Below are 23000 nucleotides of genomic sequence, written 5' to 3'. Positions count from 1 at the left end.
CCGGAGGAAGTATGCATCGAATTAAATACAATTACAATCAATATAAAGGTAAAAGGGGGAAGGATAATTAAACTTGAATGTTTCATGTACCTGGTTTAATCGATTACGTAGACATATTATTAAAATGACTTACCCTAGATTACAACACTTAGAAAATAGCTTATACTAAACGAAAGGTCCTCAACACAGTCCAAAGTTCACTTTTCTAGCTCATGTCTTGTTCACAGATTCACTTAACGAAACACCGTAACGAAGATTGAGATTGTTCCACAGTTATGAGCCATGAACGGCTCCGGGGTTGTGGAATCCCGTTGGGCGTGACGGCCACAGGTTGTAGGCTGGGCGGTCTTCGAGGGGCAGGAATCTGGTGTTCCTGGAGGGGCAGGAATCTAGTGTTCCTGGGTGGACGGCGGACGTCCTAGATGAGCAGTTCCTTCGCTGTTGGAAGGAATCTGGCGTTCCTCGATGTGAAGGATGAGGGATGAGGCATCTTCGCGGCTGGAAGATGGCCTTGTAGCGCTGGCTACATCGTGTCTTGGAGAAATGAACACTTTTCACTTCACACGATTTCTCCTCGCGGCTGAGCACTTAGCTGATGAAGTGCCGAGTTTGGGCTCGGGCCGAGCGCGACGGCGTGCGCGTTCGACCTGCGCGGTCGGGGATTTTTCGTCGACTGGGGGTGAGGCGTCTTCAGCTCGCGTCCTACCCCTACTGTTGCTAGAGCAAGAGGGTCGTATTACCCCTCTCGCTTACTCCTTACCCTAGTTAACTTAAGAATAATCTTATCGTAGCTTACTTACTATAATCTTAAACCCATATCTGCTCCCTAGGTGGAGCATATGGTATCCACAACTACTAGTTAATAGTAACCGAGTTATAGACTTACAAATAATTAAAAGTTAACAAAACTAATTATAATATGACTTATTATTAACTAATTGATTCTTAATTAAACTGATTATAATAACTAGATTAACTTATAATTATAACATAAAATAATTTATTATTAAAGACTCCTTTCAGAGTAGTGGTTGACGCGTTTGTCAACCACTCGAAGTTCAGGTTCGATTCCTGGCAAGGTTGATTTTAATGTAAAGTTTAATTTTCAATTTTAATTGCTATTTCAAGTTTCCTAAATGGAATTTAGAGCGTGATGTATATTTATATATATATATTATTATTTATTCATCCATATGTATTGCCAGTACATACGGGAGTGCCTTATGGACGCGTACAAGGAAAGATGGCAGAAATTAGACAAGGTAGTGTGGCGTTCTATCCTCTCTCTGCCTTCCACTCCCGAGAGGCGGCGCGAGGGTAGTTACAAAGGCGGCATAATATTTATGATCGTAGCCTTGGGTCCGTGGGTCGGCCCGTTTTTAACGACCCTAGACGCGGATGACGAAATGCATTATTGCTAAATTGCCGGTCTTACCCATCGTAAACATTGATGGTCTGTTATCATTGTTCCGAAGCAAAATTCTTTTACAGTACGAAATAGTAAAATTTATTTTTCTAAAGAAAGGTTAGGCTTTGAAGAAACCCGCCGTCGTTTTATTATTATTATTTTTTTTTCTGATAACAAACAAATTATCTATCTGCGCGCCTAGAAGTGAAAATTTTGATGGGAAGAAAAACGATTTTTAATGTAATATTTTAAACACCCAGATTATGCAATATATCAATCGCCACCCCTTGGAATGTTTAAAATATACATTAGAGAAAGGAATTGATTAGAGTAGTTAGAGATTAGGTAATGCGATTGTTTAATTATTATTGGAAAAATTTAGATATTTTTAATAGTGATTTTCTTTTTCCTCCTTTTGAAATTTCGAACCAACCTCTTGGCGAATAATTTACCAATCGGCAGGTTCCCTGTTTTAATAACTAAATCCGAGTTAATCTTATCGATAAAAATATGAAAATTTGCATTTGTTTTGTCACTGAGAAAACTAACGATAATTATCAAAAATATAAGCATCTTTTCAAGTCGTTGTGATTAGGTACATGAAACAATTCCGTTTAAAATTACCTTCCGTTGATAAAAATAATATGGGATTTTAAGAATCTATAAAATAATTTATTCTTCAAAACGTAATTCATGCAATAATGATTTAAAACTTTAACCTATTTCGATATCTCTTTATCAAAACATTATGTAACCATAATTAAGTTGTATCGTTTTTCAATAATAACGACATAGAATCGCGATTTTACAAATGGAAATTATTCGATCGAGGGGGAAAAAAATTACTAATTCTATCGTTTCTATTTAACTATATTGTGCGATTTTTGGAGAATATGAAAGCCGTTGTACTCTCGCTTGAGTAAAACATTACGTAAACATAATTTGCTATCGTCAACTCGTGAAAATTACAATTATAATCGCATATTACATTAAGAATTTAATTAAGGGCGCCAGGATATTTTTGAATAAAAATAGCCAAAATTCGGGTGCAAGAGATTGTCATTGAATGCGAAAGAAATGTGATGCATAAAATTTAAGAGGATCGGGCATAATTAAGAAAATAAGATCGTACTTATAATATTAATTTGGCTAGTCGAAGGAGCATTGAGACGAGAAAATTTTTATATGTTTCAGGGCATGAGTAAGGAAAATCGCACTTGATTTTTCCGATTTTATTGGTTTTGCTAGAGGGCGCAAAACTAATCAAATCGCGCCCCACGTGCGGGCGACAATTAACAACTCTCTGATCATTCGGGATTACTATTTGGACATAGAGAAGGGGTTTGATCGATAATTTCGGAGGGAAATCATCCTGACGGCTACGTTCTGGAGAGATAATGGGGGGGAATCGCCATTGATCGTTCTCGCGGGGCGGCGAATTCGAATTCCGGGAACTCGATTATCCGCGGAAAAGGAAGCCTCGTGTACCGTGTTACCTCGCTATGTACAATATATTAATATCGCGCTTGTTAAGTTCTAATCTGAATGAATTTAATCTTTGTTTATTTGAGCCCGGAGGAAGTATGCATCGAATTAAATACAATTACAATCAATATAAAGGTAAAAGGGGGAAGGATAATTAAACTTGAATGTTTCATGTACCTGGTTTAATCGATTACGTAGACATATTATTAAAATGACTTACCCTAGATTACAACACTTAGAAAATAGCTTATACTAAACGAAAGGTCCTCAACACAGTCCAAAGTTCACTTTTCTAGCTCATGTCTTGTTCACAGATTCACTTAACGAAACACCGTAACGAAGATTGAGATTGTTCCACAGTTATGAGCCATGAACGGCTCCGGGGTTGTGGAATCCCGTTGGGCGTGACGGCCACAGGTTGTAGGCTGGGCGGTCTTCGAGGGGCAGGAATCTGGTGTTCCTGGAGGGGCAGGAATCTAGTGTTCCTGGGTGGACGGCGGACGTCCTAGATGAGCAGTTCCTTCGCTGTTGGAAGGAATCTGGCGTTCCTCGATGTGAAGGATGAGGGATGAGGCATCTTCGCGGCTGGAAGATGGCCTTGTAGCGCTGGCTACATCGTGTCTTGGAGAAATGAACACTTTTCACTTCACACGATTTCTCCTCGCGGCTGAGCACTTAGCTGATGAAGTGCCGAGTTTGGGCTCGGGCCGAGCGCAACGGCGTGCGCGTTCGACCTGCGCGGTCGGGGATTTTTCGTCGACTGGGGTGAGGCGTCTTCAGCTCGCGTCCTACCCCTACTGTTGCTAGAGCAAGAGGGTCGTATTACCCCTCTCGCTTACTCCTTACCCTAGTTAACTTAAGAATAATCTTATCGTAGCTTACTTACTATAATCTTAAACCCATATCTGCTCCCTAGGTGGAGCATATGGTATCCACAACTACTAGTTAATAGTAACCGAGTTATAGACTTACAAATAATTAAAAGTTAACAAAACTAATTATAATATGACTTATTATTAACTAATTGATTCTTAATTAAACTGATTATAATAACTAGATTAACTTATAATTATAACATAAAATAATTTATTATTAAAGACTCCTTTCAGAGTAGTGGTTGACGCGTTTGTCAACCACTCGAAGTTCAGGTTCGATTCCTGGCAAGGTTGATTTTAATGTAAAGTTTAATTTTCAATTTTAATTGCTATTTCAAGTTTCCTAAATGGAATTTAGAGCGTGATGTATATTTATATATATATATTATTATTTATTCATCCATATGTATTGCCAGTACATACGGGAGTGCCTTATGGACGCGTACAAGGAAAGATGGCAGAAATTAGACAAGGTAGTGTGGCGTTCTATCCTCTCTCTGCCTTCCACTCCCGAGAGGCGGCGCGAGGGTAGTTACAAAGGCGGCATAATATTTATGATCGTAGCCTTGGGTCCGTGGGTCGGCCCGTTTTTAACGACCCTAGACGCGGATGACGAAATGCATTATTGCTAAATTGCCGGTCTTACCCATCGTAAACATTGATGGTCTGTTATCATTGTTCCGAAGCAAAATTCTTTTACAGTACGAAATAGTAAAATTTATTTTTCTAAAGAAAGGTTAGGCTTTGAAGAAACCCGCCGTCGTTTTATTATTATTATTTTTTTTTCTGATAACAAACAAATTATCTATCTGCGCGCCTAGAAGTGAAAATTTTGATGGGAAGAAAAACGATTTTTAATGTAATATTTTAAACACCCAGATTATGCAATATATCAAGGAAAAAGCATGCGATATAGTCCGTCATTATCAACGTCATGATTTTAGAACGTTCTCTCGAACGGTTAGGTAGGTACGTATTAAAAATCTTCTCTATGGGTTTGAAATAGATAATTGTCTATGGACATAACAATAAAATAAAAAAAATTATCATAACATGGTTTTCTGTCAAAGTTGACGTTTAGTTTTCACGTGTAGCCGGATGCAAGATATGCACTTATAATCCATTTAAATCAATGAAATCGTACAATATTTCACAATGAAGAATAAATCATCGTATCATAAATCCACCAATCGGTTTAAGGTACGGTTATTTTAATGCTATCTATCTCCCATAACCTAATTTTTATATTTTGAAAACAATAATATTATAGCAAGATGAATTAGCAAAGCTGTTATTTTTATTGTTTGTGATTAATTTTTATTCATGTTTACATTATTTGCAACATTTTTTATATTGTTATATTTTACATGAAAGACTCCTTTATTTTAGTTTTCATCATTCGCTGACCGCATTAGTGCTATCGATGTCCGGCATACAGCAATATATCACTTGGATCATGCCAACGCGGACTTTCCGCTGGAAAATGAAACCCATTTTTACAAAGCCATTCAGAAATGGAAGGTTATGAACCTGACTACAGAATATGTCGGCTTTAGTAAAAAAGTGGAGAACATTATCACTCTCCCTCAGCTGCTTCACAGGAAAGATGAGGTTGTCAACTTATTAATTGAACACCTGAAAAATGGAACTACGTTGACTCTTCAACCCTTACTCGAGTAAGTTTTATGTATCACGCAGATCAGAAATTTATCAGTAACATAAAATGGCTCCTATATATTATTTCACATTAACCTGGTGTCTTCAAATATCTATATACAGCCATCTTAACTCGTAGTCTTGATGATTAAATGCCTCTTTTTTTTCCTTCACTTAATTTACCTAATGCATACATTTTTATTTTTCAGAATTATTGTAGTTCTGGCCAAAGATCTACAAGAAGATTTTTATATATATTTCCCAAACTTTCTATCAACTCTTATACAGCTTTTGAATACTAAAGATCCTGAACAGTTGGAGTGGACTTTAGTTTGTTTGGCTTTCCTTTTTAAAGCTTTAAGAACATATTTAAAAAGGGATATAATGATAGTGTTTGAGGCCGTTCTTCCTCTTCTTTCTGAGACTATGCCGTGGTATGTCAACAATTTTGCTGCGGAGAGTTTCGCATTTGTAGCCCGAGATATCAAAGATAAGAAAAAGTTTCTTCATGTCTTAGTTAAAACAGTCAATTCCAAGAAAGATGTAAGTATAACCGGCAATGTTTTTTCTGTATTATAAAATATTTACTCATTATGTCTTAGAAATCACATCTTTACGTTACTTCTTTTAGGGTATTGTTGGATGTGGCCGTCTTCTCTTTGAAGTAGTGAGAGGAGTGGGTAATCAGTTTCACAGTTGTGCCGAAGCCTTTTTGAAATTTTTGTTTGAAAGTTTGGATGATAAAACAATTCATCGTAATTGCCTATTCGAAATACTCACCCAAACAGTAGCTGACATGCTTCAAGTCATTCAGCCTAAGAACGGGGAAGTTTTCTGGTCTTCAATATTGAGCGCCGCCAACACCTTTTTGAATGAAACTTCTAAAAATAAAGATTGCAAAGCATTGCAGTTTGTTTTGAAATTAATTGGACAAACCTCGGAATTCGGAGCCGGAAGTTTTATAACAAACCCTTTCCCGGTTCTTGTTTTAGTCATTCAGTTGCTCGATGCAGAGTTACCGGAAAATGTAACGAGTGTGACGTCGCAGATAGGTGTTTTACTGCTGATTTCTAAGCATACAAACATTCCGCAAGAACACGCAGTTTCCATCATAAAGAAGATACTACGCATCCCGCATCGTGACATTGTGATTAATTTTGTTCAAGAAGTGATAACCTGTCCGAGTTTCGATGTAATTATTTTGCCGCACTTCATTACATGCATTCAAGAATTTGATCATAGTACAGTGAAAGTATTGAGTAAAATTTGTATCACAAAATCACCTTTATGTAAGAGTGGGATTGATCTTTACACGTGGGTTAAATATCCTATTGATTTTGAATCAAAAACAAGTATCTACAGCGAGAAAATTTTAGACGCCATCGGTACAAATATTTCAACATTATTAGAAGCTCCGGATAACAGTGTCTGCTCTTTAATTTGTTTGCCACATACAAAAAAAATTGATTTCCTAAGAGTGCAAGATGTTTTAGAAAAACTATTGATTAATTTACTTTTGCATATCGAGGATATAAACAGCCGTATGATAGATGGTAAGATATCTGAAGAAGATGCCATGACCTTGAGAAATGTTTTATTCATCTTATCCATCGCTGTTGAAGCCGCCATTCACACGGTTGATATCACAAGCTTCGATGCTCTGTTTAATAAACATAATTTACTAGATACACTTTTGCCCCACGCTTGTTCTCCTACATTTGTGTGCGCCTTGCGCATTCTGGACTTGTATCTTACAGTCCACAGCAGACAGCAAACTTTAAAAATGGACTTATTACAAAGACTTCTTGTGTTAATGGATAAAAATTTGACATCACCATTTCATGAAGTAAGTAAAAAATTATAATGTGTCTTACATTAATATTTTACACCTATTGTGAATATTTGTAATGTTTTACACCTAGTGTAAATGGTTTTTCTGATGAAAATTTAAATTGACCTGTTTTTAATTTTAGGTAAGACTGTTGACTACTCATATTTTCAGCCTTTTTGAAGAGCATGTTAAAAAAAGTCAAGGTGTCAAACAGGAATATACAAAAAAGACTTTCACACTCGAGAAAGATAAGCGCACCAAAGAGCAATTTGAAGTTTTTTCTCTTTGTCATTCGGTTGAAAACCTCCCCCCGTCAGTTACTGATTACAGAGAACAGTTGCTGAACATATCTCGGATGATTCACGGGTCGACACAATTTCAACTTTCAGCCGACACTCTATTTGAAAGTTTTGCCCTTAAATATGCTCTAGGATTCATGCATGTCAATTTCAACCTCTTATGGGATTCGCTGAAAACATTCATCTTGACATATGCGAATGGAATGCCGATTACGCAGTTTTGGGAATCATTCTACCCTTGTTTACTCCGGGCGACTTCTCACGTTCAATCTGGCATTATAATTCCAGACGCCAAGGAAGGTTTTACAGGGAATGTAGATTTCCTGATATCTGCATATAGCGAATATAACTACATCGAGGAAAAGGCAGATTTTTCCCTATATCGAATTCGTCTGTGGGAAATATTATTCGATGCTCCGTCGGTGAGTGAAACAAAGAACCGAGACCTAACAGGACTATTTGACAATTTTTTGAAGGTTGAATTTGAAAAATCCCATAATGAAAATGTATTTTCCGAAGTCTCTTCAGAAATGGATGTTGATACTGAAGAATGCGGCGAACTAAAGGAAATTAATAGTATTAATGAAACTTTAGAAGAGGAAGAAGAAAGTTCTCACACAATTACAAAATCCACTTACGATACTTTGATTGCCTATCTAAAAGTGTACAGTAATATTCAAAATCCTAAGGCAATGTATAAAGAAAATGTTTTATATCAAAGGTATCTAGATTTCTTGATGCACAAAAATCCAACCATACAAAAAATTGCCCTCGATTGTATTATGAAGTATAAAAATAAACATTTGACTCCCTATAGAGAAAATTTATACAATCTTATAGACGGGAAAAAGTTTAAGGATGAATTGCGATCATTTAGGATGGAGGAAGAAGAAGGAAGCATCGAGGCTGACGATAGAGATGTGGCCATACCGATTATATTGAGAATTACTTTCAGCAAAATGATCACTAATATAGGAATTGATAAAAAAGGAGGAAGTCAGTTGCGGCGATCCTTAGTGATGCGTTTCCTTTCTGGATGTACGCAGTCGGAATTGTTATCTTATACCAATATGGCTTTTCAACTATTCGAACATTACATCGACTTGGAAACATCCGAGATCTCCAAAGCTGTTCTTGAAAATCTTCAAGAAGTGGCGCAAATTCCTCCTAAACGGTTTCTAGGATCTCTACAGCTTGTGGATACCATGCGGGAACAATTTATCCGACCCGGACAAGAAGTTCTCATGTTGCGGTTACTTAAGGTGGTTATCTGCATCGGCTATGCAGTCAATGGTGTTCTAACAGAACAACATAAACTGAAATCGGGATACTCGAAAATCCTCAAAGATATTCGAAATCGGTGTATCCAATCAGTGGGCCGTTTTTTTCAACAATTTGAAAAGTATAATTGGAATTATGAAATAGAAATTTCACCAGTTTTTGACGCATTTGTATGGCCAATCCTCGACAGATTACCCACAGAGGGAATATACAGCCCGACACCACTCCTCAAACTGTTTCACGTTTGGAGTCAAAATCCTCAATATCATTCTTTGTTCAACGTTCATAAACCCGAGTGTTCAGAAATGAGCCCACTGCCGTTTTATTTCAATCTGTTGAGCAATGATAAGATTCACTACTCTGTGAATGAAATGTGTGTCCAGATTCTTGAAAAGTTGTTAACTCTCCAAGTAAATGAAGAAACTCCGCTGATCCAAGTGCCCGAGATGTCTAATATACCATTGCGACACGAGCAAATTGAAAATCTTAATCTGCGAGAAAAACTCAACTATGGAAGTAGTATATTGATTCCACATATTTCCAAGATTGTTGATATTCTCAAAAAGAAATTAGGACATATCAACCCTAAGAAATTGCAAAAACGTGAACTTATTATATTATCGAGAGTTACCGAAATGGTGTACGATTCCGCCGTCGTGGATAATCTTCTTCAATTTTCTTTGCCTATATTGATCAACCGCGTCGGTCAGAATTCTGCAGAAGACACTCTGGAAGCTTCCATCACCGCTTTGACAGGTCTCATGGCTAAGGCTGCAAATCCTAAACAGTATGTCAGGTCAATAACGCCTCTCTTCAGTAAAGTAATACAAGCAGTTCCCAGGAAAGCTCTCTGTACGGTGTTAGAATTGTTAGGTGAAAACGATACTGCGACTTCTCTGACAGCTTCTATCGTCAGCGACATGAATGCGCCAGATGAAAAATGGATTGAACAGCCCGATTTTGAAAAACGAATCTCCGCATACAAAAAGGTTTATGAACTTTCGGACGAAGGCAAATTAGATGTGGACCTGAGCGCTTTAATAATACACAATTGTTTCTTTATTATAAGACATTGCACCGATCTATCCTTGAGGAATACATCAATCGCGTGTCTGCAAAGAATTGTTCCCAAGTTAATTGACCAATATAAGGATTCTCCAGATAGAGAGTACTTACTGAATGACACAGTTCTTTTGCTCATACGTAACAGTTTGAAAATTGATAATGAAACTCTGAAAATGGAAGCAATCGCACTATTAGGAGAGTTGGTGAGGGAATGTTCGGACGCTCATACAACATTCAGGGAGCTTTTACCTCTTAGCAATAAAGTCAACAGAGAAGTCGACATCTTTGAAAACCTTCAGCATTTGCAATTTCACCGCAAGATCAGGGCATTGCAAAGATTTTGTAATTACATCAAAGAATCGCCCACTGTTCCAGGTTATAGAACCTTGACTCAATTCATAATTCCTCTGGCATCCCAGTTTATCTGTTCGGAAAAATACACTCCTAAATATGCCCTAGTCGATGCCGCGATCGAAACTATTGGAGTGGTTTGCCATTTACTTCCTTGGCGTCAATATGAAGCTATTTTAAAGTTCTACGTGGGCAAGCTGCGGCAAACATCGGAATACCAAAAACAGCTGATCAAGTTAGTGTCTATTATACTAGATGCTTTCCATTTTGACTTGTCGAGGGCAGACAGTCTCGAAATATCTTCAGTTCTCGAAATGCAGAAGAATAAGTCTGCTGTGGTAAAAGAGTCCACTGGATCCGAAGGTGTTGAATTGGATGTTCCTTTGGAAGGAGATGACTTGCCTGAAGAAGTGTCTGAGCAGCAAACTGGCTCTCTACCATTTGAAAGGGTGTATACACTTTCTCCATCTACAGCCAAGAGGGTGATAGCTACTATAACAGAAATTCTCACGCAGTTAGATTGGTGAGTTAAGATGTTGAATTTTATATTTGATATTCAATAATTTGTATTTTGTATTCATATTAACATCTTTTATTTTGTTTTTTTTTAGGAGTTCTTCACAGGTTATGGAGCATGAATCTTCTCATAAGACAATGAGGAAAGGTGCCAGTTCTCGCAGAGAGGCAGAAGAAAAACTCAAATTACCAATGGCCCTAGCTGTAGTTAAACTTCTGCAAAAACTCCCTCAACCGATGCTAAAAAATAATATTTTAAGGTATTTATCAATCACAATTAATTGATCAGTAAATTTTATGTAACTTTTTTAATTTCTAAATACATATGTATTTTTTTTAATTCTTACAGTGTCCTCATTAAAGTTAGCAACTTTTTAAAGTCTCCCATGATCGGAGTTCGGTCATCGGCTAGGGAAATTTTGTCCAAAATTATGTTGGCTATCGGTACAACGTACCTCGGCACATTATTGGGTCACCTGACAGTCCTCTTGACCAGAGGAATCCACGTTCACGTCCTAATCTCCACAGTCCACACCGTATTGGTCACGTTGAAGGACAGCTTCACTCCGGGGATAATGGACAAACATCTACAAAATATTTTAAAAGTGTGCTTGAACGATTTGTTCGGAAAGGCTTCCGAAGAGAAAGAGGTGATCAAGCTCGGTCAGAAAGCTCCCGAAGCCAAACCGAGTATCAAGAGTTATTCGACTCTTCGTATTATCGCCTCAAACATAGGGGAATCATGCCTTACCAATTTGATCAAACCATTCAAAGACATCGCTGAGACCTCGCATTCCAAGAGAGTCATTTTAAAAGTACAAAGTGCATTGCAGCACATGTCCATCGGATTGGGAGAGAACAAGAATACTTCTATCGTGGCTTTACTTTCATTTCTCCACGGCGTCTTATCCGGAAGTATTAGTAAATTGATTTACGGAACCGAGAAGCGAAAACTCACGGAAGACCGCAACGAGAGATACAAAATTTTGAAACCCGATTGTTTCCTGATTGCTCCAGATCCGAGGGGGAAGAAAGGTGTTCCGCAAAACAAAATCAGGACATCTGCACAGGTGAATGTCCATGTCTTGACGGAATTCGCCTTAAATCTACTATACGCTACTTTACAAAAAGACAACATCGGCAGCGAAGAATACAAAGCTATAATAGACCAAAGTATTTCTTACATAATAGAAGCTATGAAAAGTTCCCAGGTCAAAGTTTCCACATTGGCGTTGAAATGTGTGACATCTCTGTGGTCTAAAAAGTTTGATCTTCCGACCATGAAAACAAATATTGCGGAAATTAGCTCGATTATTTTCAAAGTGCTTCACAAGTACGCCACTTCAGGATTGAGTAAAAAGGATGATAATTTCCATCTGGTTGCTAACGCATTTAAGGTAGTACCTAATTTATTCATCACTCGAGCATATGGAATGTATGTACGTGTTTGAACTTATTTAATTTGTTTTCCTTACTTCTAGGCTGTAACGGCTCTGATTAGAGAGGTGAAATACCACACTGTTACCGCGGATGAGATGAAAACGCTTCTTCTGTATGCCGAACATGATATTAACGATTCAGAAAGGCAGGCTACGGCATTTTCTCTCATCAAAACTATTATCCAAGCCAAATACAAAATTACAGAGATTCACACCATTATGAAAAAGGTTGCGGATATCAGCATCTTGAGTGAAAATCCCAGAACAAGGTAAAAATGTCATTTTAAATTAACGAAGCTATAGTTCATTTTGTTTATTACAAGCAAAGTTAACTTTGTGGTATGTTAATAACACTCCTTATCGTGCATATTTCACTATGTAATCTTAAAAAATTACTTCAAACTCCTTCAAATTACTTCACGACTACTGGTTTCGGAATAATCATGTCATCATCAACTGTAAACTGTGTAGTGTACACAGTTGACCTGATCATGGAATGATTCCGAAACCGGTAGTCTAATAAAAGTGTTTAAGTGGTATTTACACGAAGTGAATGATGAATAATGAATAATGTTATAGTTCATTCACCAATGCACTCGACAGTTGATATTTTTTTTCATTCTAGGGAAGAGGCAAGGATAGTGATGTTAGTTTTTATAATGAACTATCCGCTAAATAAAAAACTTGCGCAGCATATTCAGTTTTACCTAACCCAACTCAATTACGAATTGGACCACGGAAGGATTTCAGCCATCAAAATGTTACAATCTCTCATTGAAAAATTCACTGTTGTGAGTACTTTGTATACGCTTTGATATTTTATACACCATTCCCCTAAGTCCAATTAAAATTCTACAATAATACTACTACTACTTTACTTTTCTACTTTCAGGATATCTTATCTGAGCATGCTGTGATGATGTACGTTTCTATGGGTGGAAGTTTGGTAAATGACTCATCTACAGAATGCCGCATGCTTATAGCCGAATGTTTGGAACTCTTACTGCAGCGTATTACAGTGGCGAAGAGGAATGAACTTTTTAATATCAATATAACGCTACTAAATCATCCAAAGGTAAAAAATGGCATTATAGGATATTATATAAGACTGAACATTCTCCATTTCATTTCCGTGTCTCATTTTCATCTGCAAAATTTGCTTGTTGAAAAACAGCATTAGTAATTTGGTGATATTTTGCATCTTTAATATAAAATACTGCAAAGCCATAATGAAACCAGCTTAATTGTAGTACCAATCATTGATAAATAAATAAACCAGCTCATTCCTGGAGAGATTTTAATGTTACAATATATCACTTAATAACATCAATCTTTCTATAGTATAACCAATGAAACATATTTTATAAATTATGTCATTGTTTCGGAAAATGAGCTCTATACATACGTAATTTCTATTACAAATGTTGTTTTGTTATTTACTCTCAACTATTTTCTTCAGCCGGCGCACATCGAGATGGCTGCTCAACTATGCTCCAGATTTGTAAATGTGGAGAAACAAAATATCAAAAGTAGACTAGAAGTCCTTTTACCAAAATTGATTATCCACCTGTACGAAGATGATCCGAACGCGGGACGAGGGGTCAGAATAAAGACTCAAGAACCGACAGAAAATAGCGAGTCCAAAGATAATAGCATTATACAACTTCTAAATCTGGTGAATAAAATGTGCGACATTTATCCAGGTGTACTGACAGAAAAGAAGTATTTTAAATACGCTGATGAAATTGCGGTTAATTGTCAGACTTTGCTGGCCCACTCGCATTCCTGGGTGAGGTACAATGCCGCTGTGTTCTTGACTTCATTCTTAACAGCCATGAAGCTGGATGATTTCCCGCAAATAGTGACGGGAATGAAACAGACAGAGAGAACAGTTTTCCACACGGTGGACTCGCTAAAATCCCTGACTTTAGATCTCTGTTCTCAGTTCATCCCCGGCGCTGTAACGGAAGACATGGCTGAAGTTGTATGTATATTTATTTATAAATCTTTATTCTTAAATATGTTTGTGCAAAATTTCCATATTAGTTAATTTTCTTCAAAATTTACAGGTGTGTAAAAATATGGCGCTTCTGTTTAAAATAGTCAGCACTTTACCAGAAACTCAAAATACCAATAATGAAACATGTGATTATATTCACAAATATTGGGTAATAAGCAAGTTGAAATCAGCTATCAATTCTGAAGTTACAAAATCACCTGGATCTACAGTTGTGGTAAGATTTACTATATTTTATTTATGATCATGCCAAAATATTGACAAAAATATTAAAATATCCAATTTTTTATTATTATTTTTTTCAGCGATTGAGTATATTCAAAATGCTTCAAGAGCTGTTGACAGACTTGGATAAGGATACTGTATTCTCCATAGCCAAGATGCTGATGCCTTGCGTAGTCCGTGAAATTTCTAAAACGGACACCTCATTTGAAGGGCTTAAAAATCAGGCTGACATTTTAGGATTGAAAATAAGCCAATGTCTCGGAGATGTTATTTACAATGACCTCACTGCTAGGATTCAAGTTCAACTGAGTGCCAAACGAAAAGAACGAAAACAGGTAAACAGACCCCTGATTCTTTAGATAACAATAGTAAATATGTATGTGGTAGTTTATTTTTTAAATTGTCATTTTCTTTATACATAATTGCTAATACGAATGAAAACACATTTATTTATTCTACCTGTTTTTTGTTATTGTGGTAGCTGTTTTAAATGACATGAAAAGATAAGTGGTACCCATAAACAGCAAGGATTATTATATTGTTAAACTCATTGGATGGTTTTCCCACTGTGTTTTTAGTGACTTTCAAATATTCATTCTCTCTATAATAATGGAATTTATATTTATTACTACCTTAAGAAATGTTATGTCAATGTGTTCTTTTCGGCAAAGTTTAACAATTACCCTCGGAAGGCGAAACAACTTTCACAATAAATATATTCATAAATTATGTTTTCATTTTTATATCAATTCATAATAATAAATATATGTTATGTAATTCTTTTCATCTGTTTGCATCCATAACTTGATGTAATTAGGATTATCTCATTTTTCAAATATCTTTTACAGAAAATTGCACAAGACAAGCTAAATAACCCTGAAAAAGCAGCCAAGAGAAAACTAACTATAAAAGAAAAGAAAAAAGACTACAAGCGAAAAAAAGTTGATGTATTAAAAGGAAGGACTCCAAACTCGAGAAAAAAACCCAAGTCCGAATCAATGGACGTTGACTAAAAATACAAATTTTCACGAACATTTATTACTTAATGTGAAAAATTTAATGATTTGTTAATTTAAAATAATTATGTCGTAGAAAGGTGTCATGGAACTGTGATATTTAATATGTATATGTAATGCAATTTACATAACTATTGTTACTAATTTGTATTGGTTTATGTTTTTAATATGAAACATACAGTTTTACTGTTCTTTATTTTTGTATTTCTTTAAATACCCCTTTTCCCATCCTGCATTTCAAAATTCTTTCCTTTTTTATGCTCATAGTGGGAATGTGTATATACGCAGTATACGAGTATACACATTTTATTGGAGGACATTCCCTTGGAATTGTATCTTTTCAACCCCCTATACATCGGTGGCAATGTTTCTCGTAGGCCTCCGCCTACCCCCGGAGGAGGTAATAAACAAAACTTTACCCTCTTTGTCTTCAGTCCTGCCTATACGGGCTTAGGCACCCTTCATAACCTTTAGAGGGCAATATTGCTTATTTTTTATAAATATTGATTACTATATTACACAATAGGGGATGAGCCGACAACTTCTTGCAAAGTAGAAAAATATATACTGAAATACTGTGTGGAGAATAAAGCAAAAAAATGAGTCACTACGGACAGGTACAGTCTGTCAATAAAGAGTAGAAAACAAGGGAGGGCGCCACTGTTGTTTAAATGGCAATACTAAAATAGAACACATGCTGGAAATGTAAAGCTGTGTATCCTACAATTTTGTAAAATATTAACTACACAAAAATATTTTTTCATTGTAATATAGATAGGTACCCACTGATCTCAAAATTAAATGAAATACAATAAATAACATACAAACATAACTTAATAGTATAATATTGTTATTATCGAAACATACAGTAAAGATAGAATTGTTAATGTTTTTTAACACGAGTTCGTAGAAAAAAATAATAACATGTAACTTTAAATATAATATAAGGTGGTTTCATGTAGACGGTGACATTCCTCGTGTTTTAAAGATATTTTTTTATATATCGTTTACAGTGTTCTGCATTTACAGTGTCATTATGCTTAAAGAGAACTGTCAAAACAGCATGTAAACATAATCTCAAATAAAAAGTAATTTTCAAGTGTTTTCAAGCAACATTGTCTATATATCATTTCAAAGTATTACAGAATTAAAAATAAATAGCAAAAACTTCAAAACATCTTGGAAGTTTGCCTATAAACGTCCGTTATATCTCAATAGATATTTTCGGCTTTACATTCTTCCAAACAATGTTGAAAAACGTTAAAAATTACCTCCCTAGTGCCACTTTTTATTGTTTTATTCATGTTGATAATAGTTTTTATAATTAGTGAATTTTTTAAAATACATAAAGCCAATTTAAATATCAATATCACATGAAAACTCGTACGCCGACGCTAAACAAAATGTGTTTGATACTTTTGACAATTAAATATTGGTGTTGCTAGTCTACAAATTTCGTAGTTCCACTTTTAATATTTTCTACTCTAAATTGACAAGCTGTATTTATCGAATTAGGTAGTTACCTATAAAAGTACCTACTCGAAACGAAAAGGTGTTTAAATAATGGCAATACTTTATTTACAGGCGGCATTTATTATTTATAGGTTGTGTTTGATTTTGACATATGTCGTAAACATAAATCGAATAAAATTAATATTTTATTAAAGAATGGCTGATGTATACAAGTAAGTTTTGTCATGAAGTGTGTACTGTTTAAAATTTAAAAGGTTTTATCTTTCATATGTAATATAACTCGACAAAATTTACATTTAATGTTGAATATTTTTGGCCAAGTTAAGAATTGGTTTAACGAGTCATCTTATTGTGATTGTAGAGTTCTTCAGCCGGAAAAGTATATGAGAGAGTTTATAACAAGAGATTTCCGACCTGATGGAAGAAAGTTCGATAGTTTTCGTTGGACCGTTGTCAACCCAGGCCCCATTAAAACAGCTGATGGATCCTGCATTGCAAAACTTGGAAACACCAAAGTCGTTTGTGGCGTGAAAGCTGTAATTATCTCATTTGTGTTTTTTAAATAAAATTACGGTTCTTGCTCAAAAGGATATTTTATGTGTTTTTTAAGTTATACTAAGTATTACAGGAAAATTTGGTAAAAGCAATAATAAAGGGACGAAGGAATTGTCGCCAGTATAGTAGTAATTAATTGCGATGATCTGGTGATTACCCTATGAAATCACATTTGTAATGCTAAACTCTGGAAAATACCCATATATTTTGACATCTTAACATAGATGAAGAATAATATGGAAGTCTGGGCTTATTATCTGTCATAGGCTGGTTAAGTGATCACTTTACACACGTGCAACATTCACTATTTTCTACCCATGATTGACAACCGCACTACTAAAATTTTCGGAACTCCTAGGAGTATTATTATTATAATAGTAGATATATATCTAGGATATCAATATTGATCAATCTCATGACATAGTACATATTAGTTCACAACTGCCATGTATGTTGAATTGAGAAAGCTTTTATTTAGCAGAGACCCTCTTATTTATATGCAAAATCCGAATCCTGGATTTTTTACATACTGGGAAACGCCTGAAAACATGACATTTTTTTAAGCCCTGTGAATACCATCCATATTTTTATTCATCTATGTTGAGTTGTCAAAATTTAAAAATAACTCTTAAGCGAAGGAAACTCAGATCTGTGAACAAGTATTTGGACACACTCAAAATGTTGTGTACTTGTATAACATAAATGTATAATTATTTATACATGGCTTTCAATTTGTAGAAATTCATTTTAATTTATATATTAAATATAATCTACACATTAGTTTGAAAATGCCAAAACAAGGCGAAACAATTGTTACAGAACGAATTTTTATGTATTTTTAATAATAAAATACAGTTTAGTAAACTATAAAAATCAGTGTTTGATTTTAATATTTAATATATAAATTGAATGGATAATACTAATGACTGTTTTTTTTCTAGGAACTCACAACTCCCAATCCAGAGCGCCCAAACGAGGGTTTCATCGTAACAAATGTGGAGCTTCCCCCTCTCTGTTCCTCCCAGTTCCGCCCGGGCCCTCCCGGAGTGGTAGCGCAGGCGTGCAACCAGCTGGTGGCCGACATCTTCACTGACTCGGAAGTCATAGACCCCGCCGAACTCTGCATCTTCAAAGACAAACTAGTCTGGGTCCTGTACTGCGACATAGTGTGCTTGGAGTACGACGGCTCCATAATCGACGCTTGCATCATGGCTCTCATCACAGCTCTTAAAACAGGTCTCGCACTAAATGTACTGTTTTTTTAGTTTTAAAGGCGGAGACTGACCGGAGCATTTCGTCGTAACGTAACGCGTTACGATGCGAGCACTCAGGTCAGTACACCGAGCCGAGCGCTCCATCCATAGTTTCGGATGCTCGGTGATACTCGCCGCGAGCGATGTTACGAGGAAATGCTCCGGTCAGTCTCCACCTTAACATGTTTGGTTTGATTTTGTTTAACCTTTCCGGATGGACGTAAATGAATGTCGGTGTGAATTCTCCTTAAAAAAGTATCGATGTTAATGAACACAAAAGTCTGTCGGTCAGTTAGTATGATGTAACTTGTAACAATGACATCTGTGGATATTATTTATTTATAGATTTAGCGTTTAATTTGTAGAACTCCATTTTAATTTATGTATTATATCGCTCACTCCTTTCAAGAACGTCATAAATAAAAAAAACTTGATTTTTCAGGAGAATGTTTTTAAAGTTTAAAAATATAATACAATGTATTAAAAATAAATATCAAGCCACTTATTGAACTTTTTACTGTGCAACAGATCTTTTTAGGTAAAAATATTTAGTATATTTAAAAAAATAATTAAACAATACCTTTACTTCAAAATGCAAAACAACACTTTCTGCCCTGTACTGGGTAAATATTAAGTCAAAAATATGCCTCTTTTGCTGGGATATAGTACATTTTCTGGGCATTCCGAAAACATGCACAACTGAAAATTGATGATTTTTGATTTATGACATTCTTGAAAGAAGTGAGCGATATCTTAAATCAAACACTGATTTTTTTAGTCTAATTAGTTTTTTTTTATTGTTTAAAAAAAACACATAAAAATATATTATGTGACGGTTTGTAATTGTTTCACCTAGTCATGGCATTTTCAAATATTTGTATGTAATTTTGTCATAAAATAAAACCTAGAGGTGAGTTATATATTTTTTTTAATTGTTTATAATTTCTATCCTTAATGCATTGATTTTTTTTTTTTAAATCATGTAAAAAGAACTCACTCCCCAGAGAAAGTCTAACGTCAATTATTGTACTTCCGGAAAGGCTAATTCATGTGAAACTTGTAGGAATAAATATTGATAAACAAGTACATGATACTCTCAGGAAGGCCTTACTCCAATAATGAAGAGTAGGTAGGTGGGCATTACAGATAGTTGTCTCAAAACAAATATTAACACCACAAAAATGGTAAAAACATAATTAAAAATTAGGGAAATAAATGCCCGTACACCCTATGCACAATTTTTAGAAATAAAAATGTAACACTAAAATAACTCTTAGATCGATTGACGTGGGTCTGATCATATTTTGCTACGATGTGGGAGGTTTTGGGTTATAATCCCAGATGGGTCAACATAAATTTATTATTATTTTAACATTGTAATCATAAATTATTATCATTAGAGTTTTCGATCATAAAATTTTTATGTCAAAATATTTACAAATGAATCAGTTTATTTGTTTTTACTTATGTACATAATTCAAAGGCTTACTGTACTTTAACTCAAACTTTTATTTTACAGTGCAACTTCCATCTGTGGATTACAATGCCGCAACAGGAATGTGTGTTGTAGATGAAGATAAACGTAAAGAAATCAATGTTCTGAAAGTTCCTGTAGCTACTACATTCACTATATTCGAAGGGTAAGGACGAACCAAATATAACATTATTTTATATGTACCTATATATTGAGGGCCTCCATTGTGTAGTGGTTAGCGGCTAGGTTACCGTACTGGAGGTCATGGGTTCGATTCCCAGGGAAGGGGGGGTCTAATAAATATTGTGATTTTTCACTCTTATATTTATTCAATATCACCCTGAACTTGTACCTGAAGAGGATGTCTGATCACCTTTCCTTCATGTTTTAACAATCAAGATGTGGTTATATAATGCAGTGCCCTATGTCTTTGTACAAAGTTAATGTGGAATATTTTTATATGCCGTTAATATTTATTAAAACTAAATAACTAACTAACCATCACGCCGCTTCTCCGCAGGGGTAGGCAGAGAGAATAGAACGCCACACTACTCTGTCTTTTCAAATATTCTTCGCCTCTTCCACGTTCATGCATCTCCTCATAAATACCCGCCGATTATTACGACTCCTAACCTGACCACTTTCACGTTAATATTTATTGAAATAATATAATGAATCTGTGCACAAATCCAGCTCCAATTTACTATTCCAGGAATATCGTGCTGGTGGACCCGACTTGTGAGGAGGAGAGACTGTGTGGCGGGCCCCTCGGCGGGATAACCGTGGTCCGGGGGATGCAGAACCAGGAGGAGGAGGGCAAGAAGGGGGCCACGGACTATATGCGGGGGCTGCACCGTCCGGGGGGCTCCCCAATGTCGCCGGCCGCCGTGCAGAAAGCCGTCTCAATAGCCACCAAGAGGGCCAAACAAATTCAGGACCTTATATTCACCGCATTAAAACAAACCGAGAAAGAATTGTAAAACTTCTATTTTTTTTGTTGATCTGTATAATTTGAGTAAGAATAAATAATGAATATTATTTTTTTAAACTAAACACTTGTATAATACCACTTATTGAGTTTTATTTCATTACGCATGACTAGTTTCGAAAACTTCAATTGTTTTCATCGACAGGTGAATCGTAAAACTAGTGAGCAAAAAAATTATTCATATATATACATATAGAGGTTGGTAGGGTAATACAAATAGAGGGGGGGGGGTTAAGGAACAGGACTTTTTATAAAAGGAAATATAAATAATAATGGTGACGTATTTTGAAAAAGCATATTATTAATTAAGGTTTGTCAGAATATGGAAGAAAAAAAATAGTCAGAAATTCAAAAAAAAAAATTATAATATTAAAAAATTTAAAATTTAATTATTATTAACCCCTGCGAACCGTCGATAGATGGACTCTCTATTAATGCGTATAAAGTGCGGAGCGTCGGAATACCGACTATTGCGCAATTTGATTTAGGTATCGACCTGTACGGACGTGTCTTAGCGTGTATAATGCATGTATAACGTTTTTAAAAAGTAAATAACCATTTAAAATTATTTTGCTGTAAATTGAACATTTTGTATTTTTGATTTTGATTTTTGTATTTTTTTAAGTAAAAGTTTTTTATTTTCTACCTACAAAAGTCAAATTCGTCAAGTAGTGATGATGAAAAGCAATTAGCAATTTATGCAAAATATGTGAAAATAAGCTATACAGCACTATACAGCTGTCCAAACTCAAAACACAGTAAGGGACATTTTTTTGGTAGTACGTTGTTTTTGCATTTTTGGACTAAGTAGATTCTACTTAGTCAAAAAATGCAAAAAAAATGTCCCATACCGTGTTTTAAGTTTGGACAGTCGTATAAGGGTTAAAGTAATGTGAGACCCCTTTTTGCCTTTTTTGTAAATCAGTAGTACTAAGGGGGTTAAGCTTTTATGCAAAATAATATTAAATGTTTATATGTAGATACTCAGTTGTTTTTTTTTAGCTAACTAAATTGTTAACTACATATGTATATCATTATAAAGGAAAGGTAACCGTCCTACGCTCCAGATTCTCGGATCTAAGAGCGAAGTTTGTAATTAGATGACGTAGGTGAAAAGCTCAGTGTGAAGGACATAACCGCTATATGAGAAAGGAAATGGAGAAGTAGTATATAAATAAAGAAAAATACTACTGATGTCTAGGGCACTCCGGGTAGTACAAGAATGAGTCATATCGAGATATGTAGCAGAATATAACTCCTATGACACATCAAGTCAGTTGGCTTTGGTGGATCTCCGCCAAATAATCATTATGCAATATAAAAAAGTAGTTTGTGCATAACGTTAAATGCCGGCACATATATTTGTTTAATATTGCTTTTATTGTTACAATTTCTTTTAATATATAAACAATTTACATTAATTTTAATTATGTGGATTTTTTTCATTGATTTGAATGACTTATTTTTACTAAATTGTCACAATACTGGAAATATTTTATTTGCAATATTTTAAGTCTGTCCAAATTTTTATTCACAAATTCTTAATTTGCTTAGGAGTTATGTATAGTGAGATTTTTAGAAATTCAAGAAGAATCTTGCATACATGTCTTGAAGGTTTCTGCTAATAAAAACTTACTAATTTCAACCATAGATGTCACCATTCAACCATGAACTAGCGTACGAAAGATCTTTTCAATCGAAGCATAAATATAACTTCTGAAATTTGAGTAGTGTGGTTGTCAATCATGGGAAAAAATGGTGAATGTTGCGTAAAGTGATCCCTTTAACCAACC

At 35.3% G+C, this 23000-nt stretch overlaps 2 protein-coding genes across 2 annotated transcripts; both read left to right on the top strand.

The window, feature by feature from the left end:
- The first annotated feature begins 4784 nt into the window (after positions 1–4784).
- LOC148312202 (small subunit processome component 20 homolog) lies at positions 4785–15658 on the top strand. Its single transcript, XM_088277728.1, has 14 exons — positions 4785–4968; positions 5158–5444; positions 5634–5967; positions 6056–7270; positions 7398–10774; positions 10863–11027; positions 11117–12164; positions 12249–12475; positions 12832–12997; positions 13099–13281; positions 13666–14190; positions 14276–14440; positions 14529–14783; positions 15297–15658. Exons 1-14 carry the CDS (start codon positions 4924–4926, stop codon positions 15459–15461), a joined length of 8157 nt encoding a protein of 2718 aa, XP_088133854.1. The 5' UTR covers positions 4785–4923; the 3' UTR covers positions 15462–15658.
- A 1383-nt stretch (positions 15659–17041) lies between these two features.
- LOC148312201 (exosome complex component RRP43-like) lies at positions 17042–21584 on the top strand. Its single transcript, XM_088277764.1, has 5 exons — positions 17042–17149; positions 17299–17473; positions 18434–18728; positions 20265–20385; positions 20932–21584. Exons 1-5 carry the CDS (start codon positions 17133–17135, stop codon positions 21197–21199), a joined length of 876 nt encoding a protein of 291 aa, XP_088133890.1. The 5' UTR covers positions 17042–17132; the 3' UTR covers positions 21200–21584.
- Positions 21585–23000: the final 1416 nt, after the last annotated feature.

The sequence above is a fragment of the Brachycentrus maculatus genome, unplaced genomic scaffold, assembly GCF_059751285.1.
Source record: "Brachycentrus maculatus isolate JH-2025_06_01 unplaced genomic scaffold, ASM5975128v1 h1tg000049l, whole genome shotgun sequence".
NCBI classification, from domain to species: Eukaryota; Metazoa; Arthropoda; class Insecta; order Trichoptera; family Brachycentridae; genus Brachycentrus; species Brachycentrus maculatus.
Note: the sequence above shows the minus strand (reverse complement) of the source record. Positions and strands in the feature narration are given on the sequence as shown.